This window comes from Schistocerca serialis, chromosome 5 (assembly GCF_023864345.2).
Source record: "Schistocerca serialis cubense isolate TAMUIC-IGC-003099 chromosome 5, iqSchSeri2.2, whole genome shotgun sequence".
Classification (NCBI taxonomy): Eukaryota; Metazoa; Arthropoda; class Insecta; order Orthoptera; family Acrididae; genus Schistocerca; species Schistocerca serialis.
Genome location: NC_064642.1, coordinates 475,713,792 through 475,727,202, shown reverse-complemented (window position 1 = coordinate 475,727,202; position 13,411 = coordinate 475,713,792). Strand labels below are relative to the sequence as shown.

Here is a 13,411-nt window from a genome sequence, read left to right as displayed (position 1 = left end):
AGACCCGCCTCAGATATTACAGAGTGACATATTGCCGATTTCTTCGAAAAAACTTCATACTGATTCAAAACTGCACGTGATGAAATGCACAATACAACACTTAAGCTAATATTAATTAGAAGCTTTTAGCCAGTCTTATATAACAATAAATATATCCCACGCTCTTTCGCAGGAGGAGGCGAAATACATTTTCGTCTTAGCGCTGGTAAATAAAACACAGGAAGTAGACAGCCACTCGCATGGCTTCGTTCTTCTTTTGACAAGTCTGAAGTACTGGCACGGCAATTTAGTAACATGTTTGGAAATGTTGAAATTTAAAAGCCATGATTTCGCCAACCTGTCAACTTCTGGAAAACCTTAGAGACCATTGTCAAGTGATTGGCGGCCACCTGAGATAGTGTGAAAAACCAGTTTAGTGGCTGCGATGATGACAGTGACGAGAGAGAGAGAGAGAAAAAGAAGAAGAAGAAGAAGAAGAAGAAGAAGAGAGAGCGAAGGGACATTAAGCGCACTTAGTGATCTATTCAACATTGCAATTTTTTATAATTATTTATAATTTTGACAGGAAACTTGTATGCAAAGATCTGCTCTAATCGCGAGAATCACCGACTTCTTTCGATGAACAGGACAATTACGTTTTCAACATCGACTGTATCTTGTAAAAACGATTTAGGAAAATAACTAGAAATGGTGGACAGGAACAAATCCTTTCACTACTTTTTGTGGTATTTGTTCGTTGGGGCTGTGACACGACGTACGACAGGTGTGTGTCACGTCCTTGTACCACGTGACCCCGGTTACTGAAGTGAAGTGTTATTCAGCTCGCTTTCGACCAAGACCATAAAAGGTGTGATGCAAAATCTGCCTGGTTCCAGCGTCTCTGTAATTAGTGCAGTTAAATAGCTATACAGTTATCTTCCTTATTTCTATTCACGATGCTTGATATCCGCATCAATTTCATCCTGACGATGAAAAAGGAACGTGGAGAAATTAAATTCTAAACGATTTCTGTAAAACGTGCATTGCGATGACGTAGTAGTAAACAGCCACATTACAGTTCGTCGATGGAGTAAGGAGACTGCCTGGACTGCAGTTCTCCAGCCTGTGCCTCGTTTGCAGTAAATCGGTCGGCCACGGTGAGGTGCGTCGCCAGCGGTGGCAGTGGTCGGTGGGAGATTTGAGGGCGGGGGCGGCGGCGGGGGCGGCCGGTCACCAGGAGAAGAAGCGGCGCGTGCAGGCGGCGACGCCGGCGCACGGCCGCGCCTCGGACAGCGCCGGACACGGCCGAGCGCCCGTCCTCAGCACGGCGCGGCTCCTGCGCGACTCGCCGGCTCCGCAAGAGGCGCTGCAGTCGGACCAGTCGCTCCACTCACCGACCACGCAGCGCGATGCCGCCAGCCGCCTCACGCCGTGCTGCCCACCTGCGGCACATACACGCTCTTATAACACGCCGTACTGGCAGCAGGATTTACACTACTGGCCATTGAAATTGTTACACCAAGAAGAAATGCAGATAATAACGGGTATTCCTTGGACAAATAATATACTAGTACTGACATGTGATTACATTTGCACGCAATTTTGGTGCATAGATCCTGAGAAATCAGTACTCAGAACAACCACCTATGGTCGTAATAACGGTCTTGATACGCCTGGGCATTGAGTCAAACAGAGCTTGGATAGCGTGTACAGGTACAGCTGCCTATGCAGCTTCAACACGATACCACAGTTCATTAAGAGTAGTGACTGGCGTATTGTGACGAGCCAGTTGCTAGGCCACCATTTACCAGACGTTTTCAGTTGGTGAGAGATCTGGAGAATGTGCTGGCCAGGGCAGCAGTCGAACATTTTCTGTAGCCAGAAAGGCCCGTACAGAACCTGCAACATGCGGTCGTTGCATTATCTTGCTGAAATGTAGGGTTTCGCAGGGATCGAATGAAGGGTAAAGCCACGGGTCGTAACACATCTGAAATGTAACGTCCACTGTTCAAAGTGCTGCCAATGCCAACAAGAGGTGACCGAGACGTGTAACCAATGGCACCCCATACCATCACGCCGAGTGATACGCCAGTATGGCGATGACGAATACACACCTCCAATGTGCGTTCACCGCAATGTCGCTAAACACACATGCGACCATCATGATGCTGTAAACATAACCTGGATTCATCCGAAAAAATGACGTTTTGCCATTCGTGGACTCAGGTTCGTCGTTGAGTACACCATCGCAGGCGCTCCTGTCTGTGATGCAGCGTCAAGGGCAACCGCAACCACGGTCTCCGAGCTGATAGTCCATGCTGCTGCAACCGTCGTTGAACTGTTCCTGCAGATGGTTGATGTCTTGCAAACGTCTCTATCTGTTGACTCAGGGATCGAGACGTGGCTGCACGATCCGTTACAACCATGCGGATAAGATGCATCTCCGTTGGGATCCAGCACGGCTTTCCGTATTACCCTCCTGAACCCACCGATTCCATATTCTGTTAACAGTTATTGTATCTCGACCAACGCGAGCAGCGATGTTGCGATACGATAAATCGCAATCGCGTTAGGCTACAATCCGACTTTACGAAAGTTGGAAACGTGATGGTACGTATTTCTTCTCCTTACACGAGGCATCACAACAACGTTTCACCAGGCAACGCCGGTCAACTGCTGTTTGTGTATGAGAAATCGCTTGGAAGCTTTCCTCATGTCAACACGTTCTAGGTGTCGCCACCGGCGCCAACCTTGTGTGAATGATCTGAAAAGCTAATCATTTGCATATCACACCATCTTCTTCCTGTCTGTTAAATTTCACGTCTGTGGTACGTCATCTTCGTGGTGTAGCAATTTTAAGGCCAGTAGTGTAAGATCAAATAAGGCTAAAGGGACCGATAATATTCCTTCAGAATTTCTAAATCATTGGGCGACCTGTGTAGAATGTATGAGTCTGGCGATGTACCATCTGACTTTCAGAAAAATATCACCCACACAATTCTGAACGCTGCAAGAGCTGACAAGTGCGAGAATTATCGAATAATTAGCTTAACAGCTCATGCAGCCAAATTGGTAACAAGACTAATATACAGAAGGACTCAAAAGAAAATTGAGTATGTGTGAGATGACGATTAGTTTGGCTTTAGGAAAGTTAAAGCCACTAGAGAGGCAATTATGACGTTGCGGTTGATGGTGGAAGCAAGACTAAAGAAAGATGAAGACACGTTCATAGGATTTGTCGACCTGGAAAATGCGTTCGACAATGTAAAATGATGCAACATGTTCGAAATTTTGAGAAAAATACGGGCAAGCTTTAGAGAAGATGGGTACTATACAATATGTGCAAGAGTGAAAACGGAATAACAAAAGGGTATAAGACAGGTATATAGTCTTTCGCCCGTACTGTTCAATATGTAGCCGGCCGGAGTGGCCGAGCGGTTCTAGGCGCTACAGTCTGGAATCGCGTGACCGCTACGGTCGCAGGTTCGAATCCTGCCTCGGGCATGGGTGCGTGTGATGTCCTTAGGTTAGTTAGGTTTAAGTAATTCTAAGTTCTAGGGGACTGGTGACCTCAGAAGTTAAGTCCCGTAGTGCTTAGAGCCATTTTTTGGTTCAATATGTACATCGAAGAAGCAACGACGAAAATAAAAGTTCAAGAACGGGATTAAAAATCTAGGTGGAAATCTGTCAATCATACGATTCGCTGATGACATTGCTATCCTCAGCGAAACTGAAGAAGAATTACATGATCTGCTGAATGGAACGAACAAAAGAAAGTGGATTCAGAGTAAATCGAAGAAAGGATTGTTGGTCACGAAGTAGATGAAGTTAAGGAATTCTGCACATAGGCAGTAAAATAGCCAATGACGGACGGAGCAAAGAGGACATCAAAAGCGGACCAGCACTGACAGAAAGGGCATTTCTGGCCATCAGAAGTCCACTACCATCAAAGATAGGCTTTAATTTGAGGAAGAAATTTCTGAGAATCTACGTTTGGAGCACAGAATTGTACGGTAGCGAAACATGGACTGTGTGACAACCGGAGAAGAACAGAATCTAAGCATTTGTGACGTGGTACTACAGACAAATGTTGAAAATTAGGTGGACTGATAAGATAAGGAATGAGGAGGTTTTTCTGCACAGAATCGGGGAGGAAAGGAAGATGTGGAAAACGCTGACAAGATATCAGGGAATGACTTCCATTGTACTACAGGAGGCTGTAGAAGACAAAATCTGTCGAGGAATACAGAGATAGGAATAGATCTACCAAATAATTGAGGACGTAGGTTGCAAGTGATACTCCTAGATGAATTGGTCGCCGTGGCGGGCAACATCAAACCAGGTAGAAGATTGATGAATGATGAAAATAACGAAAAATGTTGGCAGGTGAGAATACAGGTTGATGGGGTGGGGGGTGATCATGATATTCCCAAGTACCTATAACTTCTGTTGTCCTGTCACCTTCAAAAATAATCCTCAGCCGCGTGTGATATAAGGTGGATACTTGTCACGTGAGGTACGTCAATGTGCAGCTGAATGAAACCAATTTTATCATGCAATATGCAATTAGAATGGAGAAATAACACAGCCAATGGGTTGCAAGTAATTTCTTAGTAGTCTGACCTAGGTTCCGATATCTCTAAGGATGTCTTCTTCAGAACGAAATTTTAACAGCTCTACAAGGTAATGCATAGAAAAACGTTTGACAGAAACATAGAAAGGTTACTTACGTAAAGTTATATTGCGAGAAAGCAGTCGTCAAGTTTTCGAGTAGACATGCTCGAGTCAAAAATAAAAAATAAAAAAATGTTCCAGCATTTGGTACGTATACCTTGCAATGAACAACATCAGACTGATCGGTGCAATGGCTTACATTACTGCTGCGAAAATAGAACACTACTTGCGCCGCCTATCGGGGGTGGACGGTGACTTATGCCCATTTGCGACGTTATAACAAAAACAATCGAATTACACAACAGTTAATTACAAAAAATATCAAAGGCTGAGAACTTAATGTATTTTTGAAAGTACAAAGTAGTCAAGAAAATGAACTACAACTAATAGTCGGCTATTAGGCTTTATTTTTTGAAAATCATCATCTGTGGGCTGCAATATATATGTATTTATGTGTATGGTATTTTCTTTTACGTTTTAGAAACTGTACTTCCAGGTTAGAGACACTTTTGGCACTTTCTAGTTTAATGTAACATAATAATACTTCAAACGCATGATTACAAGTTCCTCGTTGCTGCTCTCTTTTGGTTTTAAAGCAGTATATATGCTTTCAAATTATCACTAGCACAGCACTGACAAAATGGACGCACACTTCCTTCATTTCTTTTTCAAAGTTTCTTACTAACTATTGAATGTTATTGCCAACTCTTGAATGTCATAGTCAATTCTTGAATGTCTAAAATGTATGGTCTGTGTCTGAGTGTGTGTGTGCGTGTGCGTGTGCGTGTGTGTGTGTGAGTGTGAGTGTGTGTGTGTGTGTGTGTGTGTGTGTGTGTGTTTGTGTGATCCTTTGTCTGTGTATATGTGTGCAAGTGCACATGTGTGTTTTAGGTGTCAGTTGATATATCTTTCTGTTTTATTGGGTCTGTACTTGTATATCTGAATTTTTTTCAAATTTTTCATTTTATATACATACAGGTGTTAGGGGTGTAAGTGCCGATATTTCTATTTGTGACTAAGGACAGTGTAGTAAACAACATTACGCCATTATTCACTTCATTTAACAGGCTAGTACAGCTATTACGAGTAGTATGTCTTTGGGTTGGTTGATACCTCCAAAAAATGTGGCACAAGCGAGCCATTACCATATAATTTCCCCAGGGCAGCAGGCCAGGTATTGAAGTATGGACGCATGGACGCGACATAATAGTATGTACTGACAGCATAGTTCACTTCGCGGTGCAGTTGCAAGTGTGCAGAAAACAGAAGGTAGTAAACTATTTGCTGTGTTTGCAGGAAGACTATCAAAGACGCAGAGAAAAAGCAAGTAACACACTAAAGTAGGTACATATTAAGCTACCAATCATATCTGTACCTATACTCCTAGCACCATGTATATTTCTATACTGTATTTTGCTTTCGTTTATCATATGCTGCTTTCTTGCAACAGCTTTCCGGATGTGGTAGTTTCCTTGCATTGGAATACGACATTCATTATGGTTATTTATCCAGATACATATAAACATAAACTCTCTGCTAAATATGATAACAGATATGCAATAGTTTAAAAAAGCAACATAGAGGGTCACATATATCCAGAGAACTATTGCGAAAAACGAACAGGTGATAAACGATAGCAAAATACAAAAAAGCTTAAAATACTAATATCAAGTGAAAAATTTTAAAAAAATTGCAGCTACACATATAAACAATTAAATTTACAGAAACATATACCAAATAACACATACACCCACACATACACACACACGCTACAGTTGGCAATAACATTCAATAGTTGGTAACAGCATTCAAAAGAAAACATGAAGGAAACGTTTATTCGTATTATCTGTGCTATGCTAGTATCTGAACTGCAATTTCTTGGAAGTCACACTGAAGCAATGTGCTGAGCACTGATGGAAACAAATGATATAAAATGTTTTAATATAATAATAATAATGCATTGTTATTTTTGATGAATATTAGTTACTTGTGGCTCGTTACAAGTGACGGGGACGGCAATGACAAGATATATTAGGAGGAGGTGTAGCAGTAACATATGTGACAAGCCTCTCCTTCTCCCCCCCCCCCCCTCCTCCTCCTTCTTTAGAACCGCACCTGTAATCATGATTTCGATTTCGCTGTCTAAAAAGTAAAGGAGCTTGCAAGGGATGGTCATAATACTCGTAGTTAAACTACCACCTGGGAGAAATTAAGCAATTTTTATTTCATTTGCAAGTACACACCTGCTACATAGCGAAATCCCCGAGTCACATTTCAGTAGTACGTTCTCCTCCTTTTTTTTTCCTTCCTTTTTTTTCCTTCCTCTCTTGTGCCAACCTCTTCCCTCTTCATCTCAGATAGCACTTGCAGCCTACGTCCTCAGTAATTTGCCGGATGTATTCCAGTCTCTGTCTTCCTCTACAGCTTTTGCCTTTTACAGTTCGCTCTAGTACTATGGAAGTCATTCCCTGATGTCTCATCAGATGTCCTATTATCCTGCTCGTTCTCCTTGTCAGTGTTGTTCACATATTCCTTCCGATTGTGCAAGAACCTCCTCATTCCTTGCCTTAACAGTCCACATAATTTTCAACATTCGTCTATAGCATCACATCTCAAGTGCTTCAATTCTCTTCTATTCCCTAGTTCTACAGAAGCCAAAACGAAATGGCATGCCCCACTGATGAACTGGGGTATCGTGTTGTAGTTCGTTCTCTACCTCAGAAGAAGAACAAGGGTGCAACAATTCATGTGCAATTGGTGGAAATTATGGTGACAATTCCCCATCATGTCACAGTTGTTGGGTCGTACAAAAACTTCCCGTCTTCTCAAAGAAATCTGAATGGCAAAGAACGAATGGCAGACCATTTCTACGCGAAGAACCGGGAATCGGAAGACATTTGGAGCCCCTAGTTATCGAACACCAGTGTATCACAATCGATACGAAAACCAGTCATGGATCAGTATATCAAAATCATGCAAAAAATGGAGAAGCTTACACGAGATACCTTAGCGTGGAGAGCTGCTTCAAACCACAATAAAGCAACATTTTTTTTAAATAACGTACCTCATTTAGCCAGTAAACGCAAACCTTCCGTGTAGAAAAAAAAATTTGTAGCAGACTGTCGGTCAACATTATGTGGTTCAGAGACAAGTCCAATCCATTCAAATTCTCTGCAGTCTTTTTTACTTTCTTACGTAGTAGCCGAAAAGTACGGAGTAAGATTTTAGAACTTTCTAAGGGTATGGAGCACAGAATGCTCGCCCATTCGCAAGTGTTAGAGAGCAGTGCTCAGTGGTTTTGTGTAAGATAGATTTCGTTATGACAAAACTAATTTAAGCTTGTACAAATTTTATTGTCATTGTTATCAGCTGTTCAAGCAAGTGAAAAATAGCCACTCACACAATCAACAAAATATACTTTAATGTATTCATGGTTTACAGCGAAAAAACTCAAAACCTGTACTTCTACCAGAGACAACGAACGCAAAGATTTAAAAGATAAGTATATCAACGATCGCCGAGGATTTGTCTATCAACGTATGTACTACTCAACCACGATGGTATTGCACTTGGCCGTTATCGGGAACACGCCGCGACTTTACAGCAAACAGGTACAGTGATGACTAAGGAAAGTGCATTGCACTGCCAATACTTTCACCCCAGTTGTGCATACACTGTCAATCCGGGTTACACGCTCACTCTCGATAAGCTGATCAAGTACCCTGTATCCTAGGTGCAATAATATTCTGGTCGATTATTATGTGGACAAAATAAAATTGGGACCTCAAAGTCAGTACCACAATTTACACCTTAGCGACCTACCCAACGTCCATCTCACCACTCTGGCGTGATCAAGGCAACAGAAGCTTGATTACCGTTAGGAGTTCTCTGCTCATTATTTAACTCACTGAATTCCAAGTGATGTAGGCACATTTTCATTCCAGTGTGTCAGAAATGCCAAGTAATGTGCCACAACTACAACATCTCAGATCATATTGCTGTCTTCATTCACTGATATTACAGTGACAGAGATGTAGAAAAGGTTTGTCAGTCGTTAATAGCTCTTTGGGAAAAATAAAGTAGAAGATCAATTACTATATCCATTTATGAGTTCTACATCGTGTCGTACAAAAAAGTGCACTTCACACAGATTCTTGATATTACTAACTGTAATACTCATGGACGACTATTTTCCTTCCACGTTTTATGGTTGAAAAAAATTGACCTTTTTGTTAAATCAGTTTGCTTAAACTCGTTTTTTGTTAATTCCCAAGTTCGGCCCAGTTGGGATCTCACTTTTTTTTTCCTGTAAGGTACACATGTGAAGTGGTAGTGTGTTGGAAGCACTGCGTCTCCTTGCATGTTATGCTGTTTAACAGAAAGTAACCGCAACTTCAGCATAACGGAAAGGCGAGCGGTCTCGAGAATTCACATCTTTAATTATTACCAAGCGTCCTCTGTAATCCCCGTGCGTGCATTATAGGAAACGCTGAACATCCTCTACAGCACAGCTGAAGCAGCGAAACACGTAGTTAATCGAGAGGGTCTCTGACTGCTGTCGTAATGACAGCTATGTTTACAAATACCTATAAAAAAAATCAGGAAGCATGTTTCCACCGCATGTCCGTAAACAAATGAGTGTTTCAGAAACAGTGCTGTGTTTGTTTATGATCGTCAACGAAAGCTCTACGTGTAAACGGGAACTGGAAACGCTCATGCTCCCATCTGGTGGCCACGTTTATTGAGCGGGTGGACGGATATTACCGTAAACAATACCCGCGGGATGACCTTGACGCTTCTGAAAGCTGGCTTGGCGACGACGCAGAATCGCAGATAGCGTTCAGTGGTAGCTCACCAACTTCGCCACGGAGTTTACGGTAACGGCTATTTTACTGTGCGCTGAAGAAACTCGTTCGTTAACGACCACGTGGATGAATTTAGTATTTTTGGTTAGACACTGAAGTGATGGTTTTCAGAAACTGTGAATTCATAATTTATTTCGCTTGAGAAGAGTGATGTCACTGTAATTATTTAACAGAACAAGTCATAATTACATTTTATATCGATGATAAATCTTTGACTCTGTGTTATTTCTTCAATTTTAGACAGGGTACAACAAAAGAGCATGGACACACTTCCAGGACACATTCCTCATATAGAAGAAGAAAATATGTTATATGGTGATGCGTTCGGGAAAAGCTAATTTCCATGTCAGAACTCGTTTTCTGTAACTCTTTATAGTCCTTCCATTATGCGGAACAGGTAGGAACATAGGAACAGGAAGCAACTATCCCACATGAATCTCTGTCTTGCACGAAATGTTCAAAATACCCTCCGTTAGCTATATACTGTATCCCGAATGTGCTGGGTCATCGTTAGAGTATTTCATATAGTTTTGTAGGCTTCCACATCATATCAACAATTTATTAATAAAATACAAAGTTGTTCAAAAAGATGAACCGGACACATATAATTTTTATTTGACGATATATCATTTGGATATCAGTAACACACATCCATGGAAAGAACAGGATCTAGAATTTCGAGTACCATGGCTAGAGCGCTGATAGTTGAGTAAACAACCGCTGGAGTATCCGCGCCAATGAGCAATCAATTGTAAGACGCCTCGCCGGCAACACAAGGTTTTCTGCTTTCTTGAGTTCGGTCGAAGTAAGTCGGCAAATTCGATGCAGACGGAATTTTGTCTAAGATTCGATGCGGAAAACGATAAACACTTACAACAAATTGGATGTCCAATTCCCCACTTTCAGCTAGCACTTAGATGTTTGTCGTGCAGCAGGAGCAGAACATATCGAACGTTTATGACCTGCGTTCATAAACTTTAAGACCTTTCTGTTTGCATACGTGTACAGATTATTCGTATTCAATTTATGTTTAAAGATTTTAAAATTATTTTTATTGGGACCGTCTTTACGAATACCCCTGAGTTGGACGTTTGTCCAATGTGATTGGATGCAAGAATATGAGATTCTAACAAATAAATGTCAAGAGTTTTTGGCCAAAAGTTGACATCTTTGTTGATGATTTGCTCTGGAGCGCTGACAGTTGAGTAAACAACCACTGGAGAACCCGCCCCAATGATTGTGAAACTGTATTAATATTCCATGGAGAGGCCTGGAAAACGAGTATCAAAATAAAAAGTTAACAAACTCATGTTGACCTACTTCTAAGAGCAGAAATTCTTTAAGGAAAATGTCAGCACCACTTGTACTTTAATTTCCATTTTAAATTACGACCAGTTTCAGTCCCTAAGGCCATTATCTAATAGTATCTACATGATATCATAAAACAAAATACAACAGAATTAGTCAGATGGTGTAGAATGTTGCAGTAAACATCATCAGCAAGAAATCAAATATATAAATGTTCAAAACAACTCGTCCACACACGTCATAAAGGTAACAAATTAAAAAGTCATGTAGTGTGAACCGGTCTACTATTAAATGGATACATACAAGTAAATAATGTTTAAAAACATTTTAACAAACATCATGAAAACGCAATAATGACATAGACATAGTATGTCGTCGCTTGCAATCCAGGCAATCGACATATGTCTCCTGTACTTACAAGTCCGGCATCCTGAGAGGGCACAGGCTTACTGCTGAGGTGTGCCAGCAGAGGCACTTAAGGGGGAAAACCACATTATTGGGTTCAAAAACTGTGATTTTTTTTCATTGCATAAACCGTTAGCTTAGCTATCCAAGAACACGCTCTCAAAATTTCAAAGCGAAATTCTCATTCGTTGAGATTTTAGATAGTGTACAAGACATGACAAAAGCAATAATGGCGACATACTATCACATGACTTCCACGGATGAAAATCCTCGACACGAGTATTGCCCAGAGGGAGAAGACAGCTGGTGCGAGTGGCAGAAACGAACAGCTCTTGGAATGGAACATGAATCTCACCCTACTCCATTGCACCCCGACCTATAGAAGTAAATTCTTCCAATATATGAAGATTTATCAAGGAGTGAATTACTGGAGAGATTTTTACGTGGCCACACGCAAAATTCGAATGGAAGTTTTAATTGCACTATTTGGCGATTAGCTCCTAAATATTTGCACTCCGGACTAAAAGTCGTTGAGTTGGTATCGTATTTAGCAGCGGGCTTATTCAATGAAGGAAATTCGTCCCCTTTGATGGTAATGAACGAGGCAGGAATTGTAGTAGGCACGCAAAGCTTCAGTTATACCGAACAAATGGATAACCAGCGGGTGAGCCGGCAGAATCGACGTAGTTCATTGGAATCGAAGGAAGGTCGGAAAGCCCGGAAAGCGCTGCTGCAAGCGCACAACGAAGCCTATGAGGAAGAAAATGGATTACTATATGGTGCTGGAATCGCAGATTAATCGGTAAGCATTTTACATTATTTTCAACTTCCTAGAACTTCTAGTTTCCAAGAATTTATTTGTCAAACGCGTTCACCTCGAAGTGACTTTTTCAACATTTGCGTACGGTCTAACTTAAAAAGTATAGAATCGATCATTATGAAAATTGATAGCATGATTCTTTATAAAATTACGAATTATATGAACCAACATGTGAGATGATATCATGATTTTAAAGACATTTTTATTTGCATAATCAGAGAAAAAATCCTGAAAATCGAAATAAATTGTTCCAACGCCTGCAAAATTTTTGATTTCTATTTTTTTTAACATGTATTGAGGTTCATATTCTTAGAAAATAAGTTATTAATGTAAAATCAAATAATCAAATCCTTTTTGATTTCAGGTGAAAGTCGGAATGGCTACACTGCACGCAATTGGTGAACTGTATTCACAACCTTCAGCGGACATCACAGCGTAACTTTGTTATTTTTGGCTGAAATTATCCAAAAACTGTTACAAAAACTGGTCGAAATATGAATGAAATACTTTAAAAATTTGATTAAATTCTAATTAATTCTTTCTACAAAAAAAATCCCAAAAAATGTGTGTCAAACAGACTCCTAATGTGGCTTCCCCCCTTAAATAGGAGGCAGGCAAGTTACAAGTAGGGTCTGTAGGGGGCACGAAGGTTAGCAGGAAGAGGCATGTCAGAGTACTGTCAAGGACGCGTATTAAAAATATTTACAAAAAGTAATATTAGTAAAGAGAGAGCACAGCTAACGACGCTGAGAGACCCTTTTTTTGTTTTTATGAGTCATCAGATTGGCTTTGTGCGGTCCACCACGAATTCCTCTCCTGTGCCAACATTTCATCTCAGAGTAGCACTTGCAAACTACGTCCTCACTCATTTGCTGGATGTATTCCAATCTCTGTCTTCCTCTATAATTTTTACCCTCCACCGCGCCCTCTAGTACCATGGAAGATATTCCCAGATATCTTAACAGATGTCCTGTCATCCTGTCCCTTCTTCTTGTTAGTATTTTTCATACATTCCTTTTCTCTCCGATTTTGCGGAGAACCTCCTCATTCTTTACCTTGTCAGTCCACGTAATTTTCAACATTCGTCTGTAGCACCACATCTCAAATGCATCGATTCTCTTCTGTTCCTGTTCTCCCGCAGTCCATGTTTCACTACCATACAACGCTGAACGCATATTCTCAGAAATTTCTTCCTCAAATTGAAGACAATGTTTTATTCTAGCACACTTCTCTTGACCAGGAATGCCATTTTTCTCAGTACTATTCTACTTTTTAGGTTCTCCTTGCTCCGCCCGTCATTAATTATTTTGCTGCCTAGGTAGCACGATTCCTGAATTTCATCTACTTCATAACCATCAAT

General features: G+C 41.0%; 1 protein-coding gene across 1 annotated transcript in view; it reads right to left on the bottom strand.

The window, feature by feature from the left end:
• Positions 1-895: 895 nt before the first annotated feature.
• Positions 896-13,411, bottom strand: part of LOC126482007 (spondin-2-like) — a 251,315-nt gene continuing 238,799 nt past the window's right edge. Inside the window, exons 7-8 of the mRNA XM_050105974.1 lie at positions 1,256-1,421; positions 896-962 (exon numbers count right to left, since the gene is read on the bottom strand). Of these exons, the coding sequence (XP_049961931.1) occupies positions 896-962; positions 1,256-1,421 (233 nt within the window). The remainder of the gene's footprint in view (positions 963-1,255; positions 1,422-13,411) is intronic.